Below are 21,896 nucleotides of genomic sequence, written 5' to 3' on the forward strand. Positions count from 1 at the left end.
GCCCGGAGGGCCGAGTGACATATACCATTCGATTCAGTTCGTCGAGTTCGGCAAATGTCTGTGTGTATGTATGTGTGTATGTGCGTCTGTGTGACAAAAACAAAACATCCAATCAGGAGTGCTGCCCAAGAAGACCGAAAAGAAAGCATAAATCGAACGCTGAAACTCGCAAATGAAATGCATATTGCTGTAAAAACTGTCCTTTTCAGGACGATCACACATTTTTGATTATGAACAAAATTGATATTGCGAATCTGAATGGGCCAATCGACGAACTGCATTTCTTTCGAGCAAATTTACCCGCCAAAAACCATTTCCCGACAGGAAATTCTGTGCTGGAACAGCAATTTCTTTGCAATTTTGTCGTCTTTTGCACATACATAGTTTATTTGGAGTATTTTTGGAATTATCAAGTTGTCAATTTGCAACATTCTTTGAAAATATTGTTGAACTTTTATAAATGAAGGCACGAAAACGAGCGCTTGACCGTCGTCCTACTACCAGCATCAGAGAAGTAGCAGATTTCAGAACCAGCCAATTATATTCCAGTAAGATATAAATGAAATTTTCGTTTTCCATTGCCTTACAACCTCCCTCCCCTTGATGATGCTGTGCGGCGGGGGCACTAGTTTCCATTATAGTGGAAAATATAGGTTTGCGCGTTTTTTCAAAAGTTTTTTAGCCGTGCTGTTTTCAAGGAAGTTGGAGTTGAATTCAAAATAAAATAGTTTACTTCTATTGTCAGAGGTGGACCTTCCAACGAAAACTAGTCTGGCTCGCTTGGAATCGAATTGTACGGACCAACCACTGCTTTCACAAAATCCGTTATTTTCAGTAATTGTACATTCTACAGAATTAGTCACAACTATTTCCAATCAGCGCAAAAATCGAAGGTTTTCATTCAGTACAACAGCAGATTTTCACGTTTAAAAAAACAGGCAGCATTCTGACCGAAAATTTTGGAACGGAGCACGTATATCGAAACGTTAGAAAACGTTCAATTTTTGTAAATTTAATCGTTACACTAAACTGTCTACAAATCACAAATAACTTTTGATTTTGTGCCATTCTACGTGAAAGCGACGGTATTGTTCACAAGTGGCTCACTTACTAACCAACGCTCTTGGCAAGCCACTTTCTGATGCTTGTAATAACAAAACTTCAAATTCATTCTTTGTCGATAAATTGATGGCCCTGAAAAGGGCCTTTTGTTTGGGCAGTGTTCGAAATTTACTTGGAGCTGGTGTGTATGGTAACAGTTTTGGTGCCATCTGAGACGGCGTGCTTGGCCAACTCTTCTGACAGCAGCAAACGGACGGCGGTTTGAATTTCGCGGGAGATGCTGCGAACGAACTGCTGCATGCTGATGCTGCAAACGAACTGAGCGTGAGCAACAGCATGCTGAGTTTTTATACCTGACTACAGCACAATGTAAGCTCGTCCTTTTTTGCGTTGTCCTCAATATGTGTTCTCCGCAGCTCCACCCCTTCGTTGGTCGTCCACATATTTTTGATAAAGAACAAAATTGAAATTGTGTTTCCAATACGGAGATTATCGAACACTCAGGGTAAAGAGAGTAATGTAATACGGCACCTTGGTAAAATGTTTGAGAATTGAAACCTTTTTTGAATGCGCCTAGTAAAAATGTTTTCCACTTCACTTCAGCTTGTTTCTGACCATATTTGCAATTTGCGTACTGAAATAAATCATAATTTAGGGTTGAACCCAAATTGCTCTCCGGGGAGAAATAGTCCATGAAACAGAAAATGCAAACTTATTCTTTGAAATGATTTTGGTGGCCCTGAAAAGGGCTTTTTTATAATGATACAAGTGAGTTTTACCTTTTCAGCTTCCAAATCCATACAAAGTGCGTCCCTGCCGCTTCAGAGTATAGACGACATTCATTGCGGTTTTGCACTTGGCGTGTTCAGTGTAGGTCACGGCATCTCGGATGACATTTTCCTGCACACCATCAGCATTCGTAGATTAAATCGGAGATGCATTTTACACCACCACGACGAGCCAGACGCCGAATGGTGGATTTGGTGATTCCCTGGTTTTTATCACGAAGAACCTTGCGATGACGCTTGGTACGGGAACGCAAACATGATACCGCTCATTGTACCGTCCAGACGAGCATGTTGCTCGTGTGGTAAGCGAGCACCCACTGACACAAAACAAGCTCGCGTGACCTGTATATATATAACATTCCCGTATGTAATGAAACGCTTACATGCTCCTTTTTGACGGCTCTGCGTGAGATGTGCTTGCAAATTGCGCATTTTCCTCCTTTTCTAAAAATCCTTGTTTTGGTTTATTTATAGTAGTCGCACTAATTCCGAAATTTAATACGAAATACGTGCACGAATTTCCGATCAGATAGTGCAAAAATATTGCGATTTCGAACAGTAGAACGGAAGATATTCGCATTTCAAACCTGGGAAAATTTCTCAACTGAAATTTTTGAAACGGGACCCCATATTGAAACGTTAGAAGTATTCTACTTCAAAATGCAACTTAGGCTTGCGGAAGTCTTGTACCTTCAGTACCACCATCTTCGCAATGTAGTGTTAATATCATTCAACGCGTTAGCACAAGCCGAGCGTTTCGTTTTGAAGAACTATTTAAAACACGTGGTTGAAAGTGACAACGTTGGAATTAAGATTCCCGTATACACTGAGAATGATTATATAGATGTAAGGTTATATGACCTATCACCTCGTACCCCTCTTGAGCCTATTGCAAAATGCATGTCGCAATACGGAGAAGTAGAATCCGTTACACCTGATACTTGGAGAAACTTCTTCCCGGGTACACCTAACGGCGTTTTTGTAGTGAGGATGCGGGTTGAAAGGCCTATACCCTCCTATTTGGCAATAAAACTCAATACTCACGGAACTACAATTATGCAAACTACGCTATGCACCCATGAGGGGCAAACTCCTACGTGCAAGTATTGTAATCAGACAGCTCATCATGGACAATCTTGCGCGGAAGATGCAGAGGACAATGCATCTCAACCGATTGCCAACTCATCTACGGCAAATCAACCTAAAACAGAGTTTTCAATACCAATGCCTGAACCACAAACGGTGGCCAAATTTGTGGCAGCTGTTCAGAGCATAATGACAACCGCAAAAGAATCATCCAGCACCCCAAAAGCATCTGTAAGCAACATCGGCAACGAATGCAGTAACAATGACGACGGATTCACACTGATCAACAATAAGTGCAAGAAGCAAGGGAGAACATCTGATCCCGGACACCAAGCCAGCTTCGACCGGGACGTGAAAACAAGAGAGAATTAAATGACCCCCCTGACGCTGTTTGCCAACAGACCTCGCGAAAAAAGGTCTCCGCTCGCAATAAAAAGTTGCGCGCACGAGATGCAATTAATTAATTCTTGTTTGTATTTTTATTTTTACATGTATTGTAAACGTATAAAAGATCCACGGCTCCGTTAAGCTACCGCTATAAGCCGTGTCAAATAAACGAATTAAAAAAAAATAAACTTGATCTCAAATGAAAGGTATTGCGTCCCCGTAAATGGCTATTTAATTTCATGCCGATCCGACTTCCGGTTCCGGAGTTACAGGTTGTGGCGTGCGATCACATAGCAAATTGTGATTCAAACCGATACTCCGATGAAAGCAAAAAAGTTAAAAATTTCGCTAAAATGTCTCTCAAACAACTTAAATTTGCTGTTCTAGGTCACCGACGGCCAACCAAACTTTCGTTGACTACATTGACCACCATAGACGGTTCCGGAAGTGCCCGGGAAAAGCGGCCATCTTTCAAAATTTACGAACTCACATCAGTTTCCCGGAAATGGTTCGGCCGATTTTCACAAACTTGGTAAAAAATGATAGCTATATTATCCCCACAGATGTCTATAAAATTTCGCACGGATCGCTTAGATGGTTCCGAAAATATAGACTGAACCGTCCGGTCACATATGAAATTCCCATATAAGCCGGAGCTCAAAATTTTTTTCAAAGGGGGGGGACACCATGAAATTTCAGAAATCGAATTCGTATTTTTGATGCCTAACATCTTTAAAATGCATGAAATGTCGAGATTTTATGTTATCACGATTTCGCACCTTTTTCAGTTCAATATTACCGTGGCTGTTTTTTCTTTAACAAAATTTTAGAACTCGAATAATGATTTCATTTCTTGTATATTTGTCATGTCATGTATAATAATAAAATGTAATATTTGCATTTGAAAGCTTTTAATGAATAGAAACAACGCAAACATTCTCGTGTTCATGATTGAGAAAGGCACAATTGCACCGCTAGGTGGATTAAAACAGGTTTTTAAATTTCATACAAATTGACATACAAAACTGTAATTTTATTACAGAATATAATTCTAAGTATCATTTTAAATTAAAATGCATTTAACAAATATCTTTCAAAATGCGATAGTTTTCGAGATATTTGGAATTTTGCTCCAACATGAACAATTCAATATTAATTCGTCAAAAGGGCGAAAGTGTTTTTTGTAAACAAACTTGTTTCGCTCATTAGTCTGCTGCAGAGTGGAATTTCATGAAAAATATGCGTTAATGTAATTTTTTACCCTTCGTAGAAGTAATTTCAATTGATTTCGGCTTTGAAATTATAGTAAACTAGCTAATACCCATCGCGCGTTGCTGCGACACTCTGCGAAATAGGAGGAAAACACAATTTGTTCCAAAGCGCCATCTGGCGGGCAGATAATCTCCAACTAATAGCACACAAACACACCTCATACCAAATACCTACTGTGTGCAATTTTTTACGGAAATCGGTTAAGCCGTTTGGGAATCTATAAATCGTATACATACAAACATTGACTTTTATATATATAGATAGATAAAGAAAAACCATCAAAATTAATCTTATTCGCCCTTTTGCAAATTTAATATAGAATTATTTCATGTAATTATGTCCTTTTTAAAAGTTATTCGCGGTACCCCATCATAAATTGTCAATAGTCTAATGTTTATCGTTTTAAAGACATAAAAGAAGCTTTTTCAGTGTATTTGGATCATGGAGAAGCCTTTAATAAAAAAGTTTTCCTAACAACTTTTGACAAATTTTTATAATTCATACTATTTGCAGTAGCATTGAGGTTTAAGAAAATACTTGAACGGCTGTTTTATCAGAAACAAAATGATCGCGGGGATTTTTAGTTAATGGTAGTGTCTTCCTCTTAGCCTGATACCTACTAAATACACTTTCGCAAATATAATTATTCTGTAGGAAAATATGCTTGAAGAATAAAAATCGGTCAGAAATAGTTTCGGAGATGATGCTAATAGCGGCTACTAAAGTATTAAAAGTAAGTTTTCCCATACTAATTTCTATATAAATTTCAAACGCAATGCGCTACGCCGGGTCAAATCCAATCGACCCCAAATTTTGCACAGTTGTTTGGGACCCCAAATGGAACCAAAAAAGTGCTGTGCTGAAAAAACGATCATTTTGCCCCACCCTAATAGGTTTATACAAAATGAGGGGTGTTCAAGTTTTGTAAAGGCACATAAAGTCTAATGTAGGTCGGCCAATTTTTGAACGTTCCACTCTTCACATGGTTAATTACCATCAAATTTCATAATTAGTAATTGACAAATAAAAACATATTAATTACGGATCTAGTTGAATCAGTTTAGGCACGTTTAGGATTGTTTTTCAAATAAGTCAAATGTAAAGGTAGATAAAGTTCCTGTACCTTGTAATCCGTAGTTTACGCTTTCTTTCTTAAACTAATCGTTTGTTTTCGGATCGTTGAGATTTAATCAAATCAAATAATACCTGATAACTAAATTAAAGTATTTTTATTTAAAACTAATGAACTATATTCGAGAGTGCTTATTAGATAATTGCTCCAAACATTGCAGCCTGACAAAGTTCTAACGTTCACATACTAGAGAAGCATCTTCTGCTGGAATAAAGAATCACTTGGGATGCAGCACCATTAAAAATTATGATTTGACCTTTCTGATAAGCCAGCTGATGTTCCCTGCAAGCGACTTGCAAACAGAGATGCCAGGTACTTTTTTCAAATGTCTGCGATAATAATTTTAAAAGTCTGGGAAGAACAAAAAATGTCAGGAAAGCTAGTGTAACCAAAAGCCTTTATATTCAAAAATCTGCAAATATCTGCAACCAAACTAAGAAATCTGCAAATATCTGCAACCAAACTAAAAAATCTGCAAATATCTGCGTCATCGAAAAAATCTGCAGCTTAAATTAAAAGTCTGCCAATTTGCAGACTTGTCTGCAAATCTGGCATCTCTGCTTGCAAAAGATTTATTCTCAACCACCAGTGTTGTTTCAACGACCATTCAGTGCAGTTCGGTAAAGGACCCACAATGATCAGTAACCAAATTCAAATTTTATTAAGTACTTTAATTCTGTTGATTGTCGAGTGCACAGGCGAAGAGCTTAAGCTAGTATATCAATGGACTCAGCTAGACGCGCCTGCAAAGGAGCCCGGTTGGTTTTCAGCCAAAAAAATAAGTCCCGCTAATACAAGAGCTTTGTGAATTTCCAGATAAGAGCCAGGTTGTATTCGATCCCAAGGACAAACCTCACCAGTTTAATGAAACTTTCAACGCTTACGGAAACCTTCCGATGGGTATAGCCCACCACAAGGGACGACTGTTTGTGTCGATTCCCAGGAGACGACCCGGGATTCCTTCAACGCTTGCCGTTATCAATATGCATGCAGTTCAGGGGGTTAATAATCCGCCTTTGGTCGGTTATCCCGAGCAACTTGTAAACACACTTCACGTATGTTGTTAGTTTTAATTTGATGGACAAATGCAATGAAGCGTATGCGTACATTCCCGATTATCAATGGCCTGGTTTGTATGTATATAGTTTGGCAGAGAATCGAATGTGGCGCTTCAACCATAACTATTTCTGCTTCGAGCCACAAAACGGTCGATTCAACGTGGCTGGAATCCGATTCGATTGGAACGATGGTATATTTTCGTTGGCCGTGGGCCAAGTTGATTCGACGACAGGCCACCGAATGGTGTATCTCCATGCAATGGCTGCGGTTGGTGAGATTGCCGTATCAAATGCTGTTTTAAAGAATGAAACTCTTGCACGATCCGGTGATGAGTATAGTGATTTGTTCATACATCTGGGTTCACGCGGGCCAAATACGCACAGTTCCAGTCATGCTTTCGACGAAAAAACTGGAGTTCTATTTTATGCTGAGGTGAATCGCAATTCGATCGGTTGTTGGAATAGCAAGCGAAGATTCGACGCAGACAACCATGGCATCGTGCATCTAGACAATAGCGACATGATTTATCCTGCTGATTTAGTGGTAAGTGCATGAAGGATTTTCATTTATTTTTGTGGAAGTCGGGTTCTCTCATCAATTAAGATTTTGTGTATGGTTACAGCGAGCCAGTGCTCTTTTATTTTGCCATTGTTATTTATCAGTTTGTAAGCGGGCTGTCTCAACAACCAATTTCTGCAACCTAAGTGCATTAACTGTACATCTACCATCTAACAATTGCACCTGTTGATATGTGCTGTGATTTATGGTCATACCTACGACCGCGCACCCGGCGTCCCATGAGCGTTATAACAACTCATAAGCTGTCCTTCCACCTTGCTCAGGAATATATTGCTCCTATACACATTCATACATACAGGCATACATTCATACATACGAACTTACATTTCTACATACATACCTAGTATTTCGCAGAAGTTACAGACAGTGTGTAATGTCGTGTCATTTAGTCTGTCTAATTCTACGGAAAATCATCCTACCATCGCCTTGGAATCTACGTCACATTGGCAAATTTCGCATTGAATCCGCTCTGTCTCTTCCTAATCTCCTTTTTGTCTCCTAGGTCCGAAGCGGATCAATCGACTATTAATGGATACAGTAAACATGCTACATGCATCCTTACTTACGAATACTTTTTCCTACAACTGTGCTTTTTCATCTTCATCTTATAACAGAATTCGATTATCCCTGTTCTAGTCAATATTCGTATTTATTACGATATGGATCAGGGAAATTCTCAATTTTTTCTACTATCATTATGATGAGTAGCTAGACGGGAGAAGCCATTTTAGCATTTCACAAAAACAATCTCTGCCAACAAAGGACATGAGAAATATCCACGCTTCCCCATAAAGTTTACTCGAATCGAATGTCCATCTGGTTCTACTCGAACAGACCACCCCGACTCGAAGGGCTGCTTTTCGAAGAGCCGGTGTGCTTGTTCGAGTTAAATAATCATAAAAGCAAGTCCAGAATAATTAACTATCTTTTGGGTGCTAGTTCTGCACACTGTTGACCGAACTAACCTGACCCAAGGTCAAAAGAGTCAACAACTAGCAGGATTTACAGGTACCCCTATCTAAGGGTATTGATATAGCCACTTGCAAGTAGGAGCACACGTTCACTAACCAGCCATAAAGACGTCCAAATCAATGAGAATGGACCATGCCAGTCGAAGGCCACAGGTCCAACACCACCCCGTACAGTTCCTGAACTGTGTGAAGTGGAATTACAGATTTCGTTTCAGTGGTAGTAAGTGTCTTATTTCCACTTTTAAAACTGAAACCTACGAAATTGCAGTTTACCGCTCATCTCTTCTGGAATTTCGACACTGTCAGTTGATCGTCTCATAGAATCGTAATCTCGATGGCATGAATCCGCCGTTTCTTTCGGAGCTCTATCGGCGCGAATACTATCTGTATGAAGCGAAGATGACATTATATATCACATTTTTTTCGATAGTAGTCCTACTGGAGCTGTAGAGCTAGGGTCGCGGCAGGGCTCCCCGTCAGAATCACTCACTACAAGTACAGTTGAGACGGCGAATGTCACCCACCAAAACACTGCTTAAGACCAATTACAGCGGGCCGTGATTCTGAATGGATTATTCATTGTACGGTTCAGATATGTGCGGTCGTAGGGACTTTGCAATCGCGAAGGGCTTAAGCGTTATGTTAACGTGTTTGTCACATGTGATCGCATGTATGTGACTTCGGGTGTATAGATTTGATTATATAACCGTGTGACAATTCACATATTCTCGTGTAATCTTGGATGGTCACGCGGACCGTCATTTTGGTATTTAGTTTTTGGTGTACGGTTCAGATTCTGACAGGGAGTGAGTTGCCCAATCAAACGTGTTGTATAGTAGGCTTTCTTTTTTAATTGATCCAATTGAAGGCATGGACCTAGACTTCTGGTACCGAGGATAGAGACTTCCGGAAGTGACCGATTCATGATCGCGCGAGCCCGGGAATTTGTCGGTTGACGCTTGAGACCACATTTGAATATTTATAAGTGCTGAGACTTTCTCATTATCACCGTGATGTTATCATGTTTACGAGAACGCGGGTGTAGGTTGCATGGATGATCGCGAGCGGCTATTTTTTTGATTTTGATTGATTTTTTTGCCATGTTGTGTTGTGACGTGTTGTATAGTGGATATGAGCGTCATTTTTTTTTTGTTTTGTCCACCTAAAGGCGTTGAACTTATGCTACTAGGATAAGACTTTCGGACGTAACCGACTCATGATCGCACAAACACGGGCGTTTGTTAGTCCACTTTTGGGACCGCGTTTGTAAATTTATAAGTGCTAAACCGTTCACTTATAGTGGTTTTCATTGAAAAAACCCGGGGCAGTGGATTGCACTGATGCTCCATTTTCTAGCAGAAAAGCAGGCCACTAGACGTGTTTCATTTCCACTTCTGCTAGAAAGTGCAAAACCAGTGCAATCCACGGTCCTGGTGTTTTCCAATGAAAAAAGACAATAGTCACCGGGGTGTTTTTATGTTTGCGAGATCGCGGGCATAGATGTGCGTGAATGATCGTAAAGGCTCGAGCGTTTGTATCTTAACATGTTTGTAACTTCGCGTGCATAAATTCGGTTTTATAATCATGTGGTCATTCGCACATTCGCGTGTATTCTTGAATGATCGCACGCGGATCGTGAATCTAATGCTTAATTTTTAGTGTATGGTACAGAAGCTAGAAGACACAACACATGGACAGCTATGCTGCCGAGATAGAACCCAATGCCGTGCGGTTTACTGAATTATACGCCGTGATGTCCTCAATAGTCATTATAGAATTACAGATAGAAAATGCTACGTAGCTTAATATTCCTTCTTTGCTTTTCAGATCGATACCGAAGGTGTCCTATGGGTGATTTCGAACAAACTTCCTATCTGGATCTACTCAAAACTAAACGTTACTGATTTCAACTATCGTATCTGGCGCCAAACTACAAAATCGGCTATCAATGGAACGTTGTGTATGTGATATTCTAATCAGGATTCACATGGAAAGCAAGCTGAAAAAATCTGGCATTCTTTCAAATTCGTGCAAGTGCAAATCATTCTGTTCCGGATTAATAGGTATAATTCCATTAATAGATTTGATTGTGAAAAGTTTCAACTAGATTTGATTATAGTACTGCGAAGAAATTACACTAGGGAAATTGTATCACCTATAATTGCAGCTTTTATCGTTTGTTTAGTCAATCAAGCTGTCTTGTTAATCGGTTTCTCGTATCAATATTAAAAACAATCTAGTATAAAAATATTACCAGCTCTATGTTTTGTATATGATTAATTGCTGCCAAATTGATTTCAGTAGTACGTAGTGTTCTCTTTCAATTTTGAATATCATTAGTGATATATATTCATGTATAAATTTACCTCTATGAATGCACTAATAGATGTAGATCCTAAAAGAAGTAGACAATTTTTGACTCACCTTACAAAGAATTAATCCATTCCAAAAGTTGCTTGCTATTATCCTATATCTATGTATATATTCACCGTTTACTAGTACAGCCTTTCGAGTTTCTTTGATTTGTATTTTAAATTGGTTAGTATGCCTAAAGGTTCTCTATGCCAGTTTACTTTTGGAATTAATGAAATTACTGCATTTCAAATACTTTTGGGGGGTTCATGAAATTGTTACATATAAGTTTCACTAAACAAAACAAAGTTCTACCCTGACGGGGATTATATCACACACATTGATCGCACTTGAACATCGATTCCATATTTTTTCAGCACCCTATAGCAACGAGATGCAAAGTACCGTACGTAAATACCACTTGTATTTGCTCTATTGCACAATAAAGTCTTTGTGGCCGCGTAACGATTTCAACTGTTTCTTCAGTTTGGTGACCAAGTCCGCTGGTTGAACCTAGAAACACAGGATGTAATTTCTGGTAGATAATCTCTATGAAAGAAATTAGGCAAAGGCTCACCAATATTGATATGTCCCTTCCGACGGCGTTCAGACGATCGCGAATTTCATTATCTTTGAAGAATAAATTCAACGGGCGGCCGTTTATTTCCGTGAGGACCCAAAAGGTAAGCGACAGTCCATCGCATGATTGAGTCTGTCGAGAGAAATGTTAGCGTGATTATTAAGAGCATTCGTATAGCTGATTTGCACAATAGTTTAAGAAATAATAGATATGAAATTTGTATTCTAGGGATATTCTGCTTAACATTACCGGAAATGTTATCAGACACCCATTAAAATAGAGTTCGGTTATCACTTACTTTTTGTCTTCTACTAGTAACTAGATAAAACCAGTACATTAATGAAACATACCTTAGGAGGAAGCCCATGTCTTGCGGCAAGACTATTCGGTACAACGTCCACAATCGTCGCAGTATTCCCGTCTCGAATCAAACCTAAACATTGACCATCCAGTTCCCGCCGAATAGCATACACCCGCCCGAATGGTACTCTTCGGATAATAAGTTCCACCTGTTGATAATAGATACGTAACCGTCACATTATTATTAAGAGGCCATTTCAACAAATACTCACGAACAGTCCCGGTGCACCACGAATCGCTTTGTGTGCTTCGGCAGCACTCGTAATCGTCATTCCGGCCACGGAAATAAACTGATCACCAATGTGCAACGCATTATACAACACCGGGTGTTCTTTTTGTTTCCAACCGGCAACCCACACGGCACCGAAAGCATCAATCAGCCCGATGGAATTGATGCAATCCTTTCGCCTCAGCTGCAATCGCACCCCACCGGGGTGCATCATCTCTCGGCGAAGTTGCATGACCTGTTGTTCTCGGAGGGTCATTTTTCGATTAGATCCATTCAGCGAATCATGCTGGTTGATGAACTGATGGTGCGGTCGAAACGGTTGGGGAGGAGATTGCAACCGCGATACCCCATTCAGTCGAGCTCTCATTACAGGATTTCCCGATGATTCGGGTTGTGCATCGGAAGTGGATGAGCTTCTACGACGTTGTTCATTTACTTCGTTTCGAAATTTGTCGGCAGATTGATTCACAGCCACAGCTACCTTACGCCCCCGGGATAAATTTTCTCGACCGCCAGCAACGACTGCATTAGTTGATCTACTAATAACCATTTCTGTAAGTCCACGCTGGAGCATGGGACGCTGTGGTTGTGGAGTGTAGATGTTTTTATCTACTGCTGGCCTTTTCGATGGGCTTAAGTTTGTAGGAGGTACTACTGGACTGCTGGTCGATGGTAGAATCTCCGGTTTCGGTCCAGGTACACTTGAATGACTATTGACAGAACTACTTTCGCCCTGGTTCTCCTTATTACCCTGACCATTCCGTAGATTTTTAACCCGATTAACCTGGATTTCGGAATGACTAGATGAACGTTGCTGCTTGCTAAGTAGCATGACCTTACTCTTGCTAAATTTGTTCGCAGCTGAGCTGCCAGCAGACACTGGAGGGGTCGATTGCAGGCTAGTAGGTTGATCGACATTACTGACCACTTGGAAAGGCGTTGATAATAGGAACACCTGTTCGTAGTGCTGCTGCTGTGGTGGAGTTGCGGGTCTATCACATAAGTTAACTGCGATTTGTGTGACAGTGCCGAAGTTACTGTCAGATTTTATCGGAGTCGATGAAGTAGCTATAGTTGCAATAGCGTTAGACGGAGCAGATGAAACGGTGGCTGCGCTAATAGTTACATTTGCGATACTACTTGTGTTATTGATGAGATTAGGTACCTTGACGGTCGTAATCTGTCGGTCGTTGATCGACGCAATAATGGAAGGCTCTTGATTCTGTAGATGATGAGGATGATAGTGATGATCATACTCAATATTGGACGGAATGATCTGCACGTTGCTCTTGTAATTATCATCGGTAAGATCATCGGTGATCAGTGTGCTGGTACTAATTTTATTAATCTGCTCCGTTTTCGGCGAACGACGTTTTGCACTGGGTGAAAGAATCAACTTCGCCGGTGAGCAATTTGCGCTGGTTCCGTTGGAAACTTCGATAATCGTAACGTTAGCAGCCGGGTCTGCCTTCTGGGCAGATTTCCGGCGAGTTTTTTTCAGCCCATTGCGATGCGGTAGCCTAAAAATGGAACATCTGGGTTAGTTACTGGATCTTTAACAAAGGTCTGTGTACATATAATAATGTAAAGGTGCGTGACGAATGTATGCAGTAAGCTTCAAATAACAATTTCTAATGCTTGCAGAACATGATTTATATTTAGACATTTTGGCAGCACTGAGCAGCTCATTCTCTCAGGTGTCAGATGTAAACAGTGTTGAGTAAACGCAAAGATGTCGAAATTTGGCGGGTTACAAATAGTGAGTTGACAACAAAAAGGAGCGTCCAATATAGCTCCGATCCTCACAAATTCCTACCTCACGCTTCCACAGGTCGAAAGATGACAAATGACCGCCAGCTGAGAGTTGCGTGCTTAGCTGGTAGCACTGCCTAGGCACTGTTGTCCTTCTGACATCAGCGAAGTGAGAAGGTGCGTAGCCGAGCGTCTGTTCACCAGGAGGTGCTGCTCAAACAGCGTCTGACTGGTATCCAGGGCTGAATAAGTAACGCTGCATCACGCCAGCTACACCCAAGGTGGCAGCCCCACCAGCGCGATGTAGATAGCGCGACCTCGGTAAGGTAGTCTACCGAAATACTCATAACACCGCGAAAGGCAAGAGTACAGCAAAAAACGAAAGGGATTTACGACAAACGACCCGGCAGAAATTTGAATGAACCCGCACGCGCAGGGCTCCAATACAGGAAGTACAACGGCCGAAAACCGAACTCAGAGTAGTGGACCCCCTAACACCTCATTCAGGTAGGTAAATTCGTGCACGGTTCTCCAGCGTCACGAGTCCAAGAAACAACAGAACGATGCGTTTCAATATCCAACGTCCTTCAACTGAAGGTGTATCAACTGAGTATCGCCAGAAGCTGGATGAGTGGATAGATGAGACCAACGTAACTGGCAATGTCAACAGCATGGGCGAGGCTGTCCACGAAGCTGTGACTATAGCGGCGCGAGAAGTGAATGTTACAGCTCAGCGGCGTCAATGAAGCGGTTGGTTCGATGAAAATGCCAGAGAGTGACGAGCGAGAAGAATGCGGCCAGAACCCGGATGCTAGCGGCGGGTACATTGTGATTGCTGATGCGCAAGAAAGCATGAACCGGAATGATACGCGGAGATTTTATGCAAGTTTCAACGGTGCGCGGCATAAGTCAGCGTTAGTGCCCGTTATGTGCAATGACCAAGAGGGAAATTTGCTGACAGACAAAACGATGGTGGGTGCTAGGTGGAAGGAGCATTTCAAGGTATTGTTGAATAGCGGAAGGGAAAGTGTATCTAGGAACAGAATAAGCATTGAAAATGACGGACAAGTTGTGGCTCCACCAACACTAGGCGAGGTTAAGGACGCTATACGTGAGCTGAAAACCGGAAAAGCTACTGAGAAGAACGAGATCTCGGTTGAGCTTCTCAAACAGGGTAGTGAGCAGATGCACCAAATAATCCACCGCATTATTGTACGATTATGGGCGGAAGAGGAATTGCCTGCTAGTTGGCTGGATGGACTCATTTGCCCTATCGACAAGAAAGGGCACAGACTGGAGTGCGCTAATTACATAGGGATATCGCCCCTGGATTCGGCGTACAAATTACTGTCGCGTATCCTGTTTAGCAGACTGATGCCACTTGAGGAGTCCTTCGTCGGCGAATGCCAGGCTGGCTTTCGCGTGGGCCGATCAACGACGGATCAGATGTTCAGTCTGCGGATAATCCTAGACGAATTCCGGAAGTACACGTTGCAGAGCCACCATCTGACTCAGTGAAACGAAATGAGCTACGCCAGATTATGTCAGAACATGGTTTATCGGCGAAACTGATTAGACTGATACTTGCGGATGGTTCAAAATCAAGTATTCGGATTGTAAATGAGATCTCAATCTCATTTGTGACCGTAGATGGACTGAAGCAAGGTGATGCGCTTTCAAATTTGATGTGCAATATGGCTCTTGAAGGAGCTATAAGAAGAGCTGGCGTGCAAAGGAAAGGAACTATCATCACAACGTCACATATGCTCCTTGATTTTGCGGACGATATTTATGTAATTGGGATCGATCGTAGAGCAGTGGAAGAGACTTTTGTGCCTTTTAACCCTCCGGAAGTCGCGCTTATGGCCCACTAAACGAGCAGCCGCTGGTGCCCCAAGACAATTTCGCTAGATTTTCAGAGCAGCGTGCACTCAGTGCACTAGCGCAACTGCCGGAAGGTTAAGAGAGAGACAGCGAGGATAGTCTTAGTCATCAACTCAGCCAAGACAAAGTATATGGTCGCAGGTAAAGAGAGAGGTAGGTCTAGTGGCGTATTGCAGCTGCCAACAGGGCCTTTTACGGTCTACGTAACCAGCTTAGGTCCGGCAACCTGCAATCGTCAAAAAAATTCGCCTTGTATAAGATTTTGATCCACTGATCATCCTTGTCGCTCTTTATGGCCACGAACCATGGCCGTTGAGGGAGGCAGATAGGAGAGCATTCGGAATCTTCGAGCACTAACTGCTGCGGACAACACTCGGCCGTATATGCAAAAATGGAGTGTGGCGCTGACATTTGAATCAGCTATCAGTTGTACCAAGTATACAAAACTGCGGATATTGTTAAACAGATAAAAACGACAGAAGGAAATGGGCTGGTATTCAGTAGGAAGCCAGGAAGAGGACGCCGACTTCATGGGAGGCCACGAACACGTTGGCTATACGCAGTGGAAGAGAACCTAAGTTACCTGAGCGTGCGGGGGAACTGGAAGGACGCAGCCCAAGACCGACAAAGATGGAGCCCTACGATAAGCCCACCATTGGCAAGATGACGCTGTAGCCTACAAGGTACAAGATAGATACATAAAGGTTGTACTAGACTTAGGAGGAATGGGAAATGATGTTGCGACGGCTACGATGCTCAACAAATTACATTCCGGAAATCGCACACATTTCAGTATGTAGCTCTGCGAATAATATTATAAATTACTATGTTTTATACCATTTTCGCAAGATGATGCAACAAATTAAAATGTTATGTTATTTTCTTACCACAGTTTACAGAAAATATATCCACTATGACAGAACAAAAGGAAATCAGCAACACTTTGCTTCTAGCTTGCACCAGACCATAGGCTCCTATCGCCATGTCAAGCAATTTTCCGGCGGAACCATTTTGTAAAAAGGTAATTTACCCTCCTAACAGTCCCGATATAAATTCTTTGGATTATTTGGTGTGAGGCGTCGTCGAGCGAGAAACCAACAGAATCCTCACGCAACACTTAACTTGCTCAAGAATCAAGGTGGTTGTACATTTTGATCTAAACATATTAATACGTGCAGGCGGCACTTTCCGGAACAGTTATCGAAAAGGGAGACAATTTTTAACAAAGTAATTCAAAATACCCGTATGCTACGACAGAAAATAATACATTAGTAGCAGATATGATTAACTGGTGCAATTTTTCTATTTTATTTCATTTAGTGCAAAAATTCGTTACGCGCCCTGTAGTTGTAAACACGGGACAACTGTAACATATTGCTAATTGGTTCTCGATCCGTTCAGTGTGACAAATAATGTAAAATCGGACAACAGTGTGGAGGAAAATGGGAGGACAACATATTGTCCCAAAAAGCATTATGTCCTCTTGCTCTCGTTTGTGTCTTGTCTTGTGTCGGTCACAATTTTTAAAATTTCAGCATTTAGTTGAGGTTAGTTGAATGTAGCTATTAAAGTTCAAAGTGTCAATGGAATTTTTGGTCTGCAAAAATAAACTTCCAAGTACAGAAAAAACTTAGCCAGGTCTCAAAAAGTAGATCCGATCATCCTACGCGCCATCGAATTCATAGACTGTTTGGAAAAGAGAAGGGTTCGCAGGAAATCTAATTTTGCACAACCAGCCACCCTTCATCTTCGCTTATATTTTGCCCCCAGCACCAAAGCAATCCCACTCAAAACACCCGCCCACCTGCAAAAGAAACGGAGGCCCGAAAGCTCCACCGTCTGCTTACCTTGAACTGCTGCTAAACGATGCTGAAGGCGTGATTGGATCGGCAAAGGATTGGGAAGGCGATGATAATAACGATGATTCATTGCCATTTCCCTCAGAGGCATCTGTGCTACTGTTACTGCTGTTGCTGCTGTTACTGGCGGTGCTACTTCGGCTGGAACTGGACCCGGAGCTGTTGCTGGCGTCAGCTAAAATGGAAACGAAAAGAGGGGACAAAATTATTGAATCAAATTAAATATGAGAAAGAGAACTAGTCAGTCAGCGGCAAGGCAGCAAAAAAACGACAGGAAAGTGGTGAAATTGAAAGTTTTCGACACACGACAGAGTTCTTTTGGTGTGCAGGTCGCCGTGATCCTGGTGTGTTGAGTTATATGCACGATACTCTTTTCAATTCAAATACGAACACTGGGGCAGTGTTCAGGTATAGAAACCAACATATTCCAGTGAAGGTGTCGCAATTAGTAGGTAAAGGATTTATACGTATACTGCCTATAATCGCAAGTCAGTCCCATGTAGATAGGGAATCCCATCACCTAAATAAGGGAAATCGTATCTCGCAAATTGTTTTTATTCCCTAAAAGTTTTCAGGAGAATCTCATAAAAGGCAATTTTTTTGAGGATCAATTATGAATGTCCCTTTTTTAAAGAGTTCACCGTCGACAGCATTTAAAGTAATTGAATCGTGAATCATACTACATCAAGTTCAATACAATTGACATGCAAAAGACTGACCGCTTTGCATTATTTCTTCAGGTGTCGTGACACAACAAATGCCCCTTCTGTATACAGTGGGTTGGTAAAACCTGACACATGAATCAACACATTGGCACCTAGCTTATCCTGTCTGCTAGACGGTCAGCTGGTCTGGCTCTCACAGTCTGTGTTTTATGTAACTATTGACCGGTTTTTTCCCAAAAGAGATTGAACAACGTGAATGACAAACGGCATGACTTCTACATATTTGAATACAACCTTTATTCCATTTCGGGATGAGGTGCGTCTGTGCGAGCTTCAAAAGCACAATCCATAAACCGTCCGTCGTCGGGTACGAGTGAGATCAATGAGACAGTTCACGAGTTTGAGTAACTTTCTGTTCGAGCACATAAACACCTGGATGTGCATTGGCCTTCGAAATAAACCGTTGTTAGTGTAGCCGAGTATGACTGACCCTGTCCGCAACAAATCAGTGCATTCATCTTTTGCTTGTAGGGTAAATAGGCCCACACAGAAAAAATATTGTTCGCTCTTAACAAAAAACAACTAACGGATACTTTTAGTTTGAAAATAAAACTTTTATTTTGATGATTATTTTTGATTAGGTCAAAAGTATTACTTTCAATCTAACAGTGTGCGTTGGTTGTTTTTTTTTTGCTAAGAACAGAAAACTCTTACTTATATCAATATATTTTCCTGTGTAGGGGTAGGCTTTAGCTGCATAAATTACAAATGTAGTTTGTCAGGGTCTGGAATATCACAGATAAAGTTCTAGGATGTGCAGATCACCTGTTAGTACTGGGGTAGTCCAAAGAGAATAGGGAAAGAGACGAAGAGTGAAAATTAGTCATAACGGCAACACTCCCTTTATGATGATTTCAACACTAGAATTTTGGCAACCGCTTCTACAGGCAGCACTTTAGATGACTTCTATTATATTTTGAAAACAAACCGTATGTCGATCGTTGGATTTGTTTATCAAACGATGCGCATTTCGAAACAAAGAGATGAAATAATTCTATAGCTTGTTTTTACTCATGCATATACTGTAGAATACACCTCACAATCACGATTGAACCAAATTCTGACGAAAATTGAAATTTATTTTTTAATAGATGTACAATACTTATCTCCTCCAACTCAGGCATGAGTAATGTTTATTTACATTGCACGATTGGTCTGCTCAATAAGGTATTTTTGGCTTCACACTATTCGTCTCTTTCCCTATTCTCTTTGGGGTAGTCGTATAAATTAAGGTTCAACTAAGAGCTTGTTACGTTTTCAAAGAAGACCGCTTTTCGACGCTTTCTCGGTTGAAAATTTATACACGCTAAGCAAAAATCATGTAAATTTGGCGCTACTGTACCTTACATATACAAGATTCTAGTTTACTCCACGCTTCGTGAGTCTGTAAGTCTACTCTATGATGACGTATTTTTAAGTGTTGATAATTTTAATTTTATTTCGATGCACTCCGAAATACATTGGGTATTGAAATAGATGACTTCTATACTCTAACAGACATCTATCTTGTGGGATCGTTTATTTAATAGTTTGTGGTAAAGCTGGGGTTTTTAGGTCGAGTACTCTCTCATTTCAAAATACTTGAACAACGAAGAAAAGAACATTTCATTTCACGAACGTAAATAATTGAATTCATTCCCGTATAAATAAATACCATTCCAGAAATCTTCGGAACCATTTCCAAACTATTCGTATAATGCTCACCATATTGGGAATACTACTGATATAATTCACCATTATAATTGAACTGTTATACTACCATATCCATTTTAGTTACCATTTCCAATACCTTCCGTGTATCCTATATTGGAGATTTGTTTACTACATTATCCTTTGGCGCCAGAGGTTAATATTGCTCTGGTGGGCTTTGTTATTCGTATATCTGTTTACCCTGCTCCAAAAGTCTGTAGTTTAAGATGGTCAAAAATCCTCGTCTAACAATATTACGGAGATAGCTCAATTGGATAAAGTGTCAGTCCACTTAGTGTCAACGAAGCATTCTTCAGAAGATGGCAAGAGCAAAATAATATTTCACCAATCGATAGAATTGAAATGTGAAGGGGAAGAGATTTTTTTCTCTAGCTACTATTTTATCCATCGCTAGACCTAAAATATGCATGCCACCATAATCTGTATGGTTCTTGAATGGTATATTGTCAAAATGTATATGTAAAACAGCACATTTTGGTATGGTGACTGTTATTAACAACCCGTTGTTTGTATGGTCGAGTATGGAAAAACGACACTGGTTATGTTCGATGTTATACTAGGCAATGGTTAATCTATTGTTGAACAAACCATATTGAAAATGGTTTTGAAACGATTGATGCAATGGTTAGCATATGGTACACATTTATGCGGGTTATCAGGGTGTCCATTAATTTCTGAAGATAAAATCTTACTGGTTTTTCCACGTCATTTAAAAAAATCCAGGGTTCTCTAGCAAACAAATTTAAATCAAACTTATCAATGTGTATTGCTTGACTTAACAACATGTAGTGCATTTTTAGTTTTTTTACAATAGAAGCATCTTCTATTTTAATAACACCACTTTTGCTCTATCAACTACCATGCAACTAAATTTGTTTTGAGACCTAAATATGAGTTTGTATTCGTCCAAAACCATGCAACTAAATTTGTTTTGAGACCTAAATATTAGTTTGTATTCGTCCAAAATAATAAAGAGAACTATGTCTTGAAGATCAACAACTGTTGTTGGGTCGGTGGCCTACCATTAAGTATGTGTAATTTTAAAATTTCCTACTTTATTTCAATCGTCATCGAAGGTGGTCGTAACCGGTTCCTATGTCGGTTTGAAAAATGTCTGGCCAAAAATTCACAGAATATTCTCATTTTAGTGAAAATCTTTATATAAAGGTATTTTCTTGGAACTTTTCAAGATTATTAATATTGGTTGTACTATCAATACACAATCCGTTAGATTTTCATCGATTTTGCGCAACTGTAAACTTGGGCTACAATTTGGAAGATTGAAAGCCGGATAATCACGATAAAAGCTATACTCTAATCTAAAACAATTTATAGAAACTTTTCATTCATTTTTTTTTCAGTGAACGACGGTTTTCTAGTAAGATTGCTAGATTGGATTTGCCTCTTAATAATTGCTCCAATTCGTCATTTTAGAGATTAAGCGTTTATAACTTCAATCTGGCAAAAGGAACAAACACTTTCCTTTTCTATCCAATTATCAACCTGGGATTCGCGGACCCCTAGGGGGCCGTGAAGTCATTGCTGGAAGTGTCCGGCAAAAAAAAATATTTTTTCCGAGCAGATTTTGAAATTTCAATTTTGTTTCCTAACAGACTGAAAACGATATATTGATAGCATACAAAAACGATGTTTAACCGTGGGGGTCCGCAACAACCCAGGGTAATTTCTAAGGGGTCCGTGGTACGAAAAATGTTACTTGCGAGAAGGACAAACAGGAGCATATTTCGGTTCAACACAGTAGCTGTTGATTTTAAATATTGTCGTGTCCGTCGTTCTGTTCGCTGAAAAATGAAACTGGAGCTTACATTTTCATACAATTCCATCCTATTCGAAATTCAATCATTCAATCAAAGTTAAACAAAGACTGAAACAAGTATTGTGATTGACCATTAAATATTGAATGGATACACGGGTATCTTTCCAGAATTCAATTAAGAAAATTCCAATATGTTTTAACCTGAAATTTGTTGACATCACCATAACTAAAACATGAAGATTAGTACATTACCATGGTATACATTTTGGTGAGATAAAGTTGACGATGTAGTATGTGGGTCGGAGAAGACACTCTTGGATGTTTTTATCCCA

General features: G+C 40.4%; 2 protein-coding genes across 2 annotated transcripts in view; one reads left to right on the plus strand and one right to left on the minus strand.

Moving 5' to 3' along the window:
* The first annotated feature begins 6,297 nt into the window (after positions 1-6,297).
* On the plus strand, positions 6,298-10,497 carry LOC131695245 (L-dopachrome tautomerase yellow-f-like). The gene is made up of 4 exons (XM_058983752.1): positions 6,298-6,485; positions 6,544-6,782; positions 6,814-7,329; positions 10,164-10,497. The coding sequence occupies exons 1-4, from the start codon at positions 6,362-6,364 to the stop codon at positions 10,302-10,304; spliced, it is 1,020 nt and encodes a 339-aa protein (XP_058839735.1). The 5' UTR covers positions 6,298-6,361; the 3' UTR covers positions 10,305-10,497.
* Positions 10,393-21,896, minus strand: part of LOC131677498 (mucin-2) — a 61,766-nt gene continuing 50,262 nt past the window's right edge. The window contains exons 4-8 of the mRNA XM_058957340.1: positions 17,341-17,527; positions 11,841-13,377; positions 11,619-11,777; positions 11,266-11,400; positions 10,393-11,201 (exon numbers count right to left, since the gene is read on the minus strand). Coding sequence (XP_058813323.1) covers positions 11,121-11,201; positions 11,266-11,400; positions 11,619-11,777; positions 11,841-13,377; positions 17,341-17,527 — 2,099 coding nt within the window. The 3' untranslated portion in view covers positions 10,393-11,120. The remainder of the gene's footprint in view (positions 11,202-11,265; positions 11,401-11,618; positions 11,778-11,840; positions 13,378-17,340; positions 17,528-21,896) is intronic.

Source organism: Topomyia yanbarensis, chromosome 1 (assembly GCF_030247195.1).
Source record: "Topomyia yanbarensis strain Yona2022 chromosome 1, ASM3024719v1, whole genome shotgun sequence".
Lineage (NCBI taxonomy): Eukaryota > Metazoa > Arthropoda > Insecta > Diptera > Culicidae > Topomyia > Topomyia yanbarensis.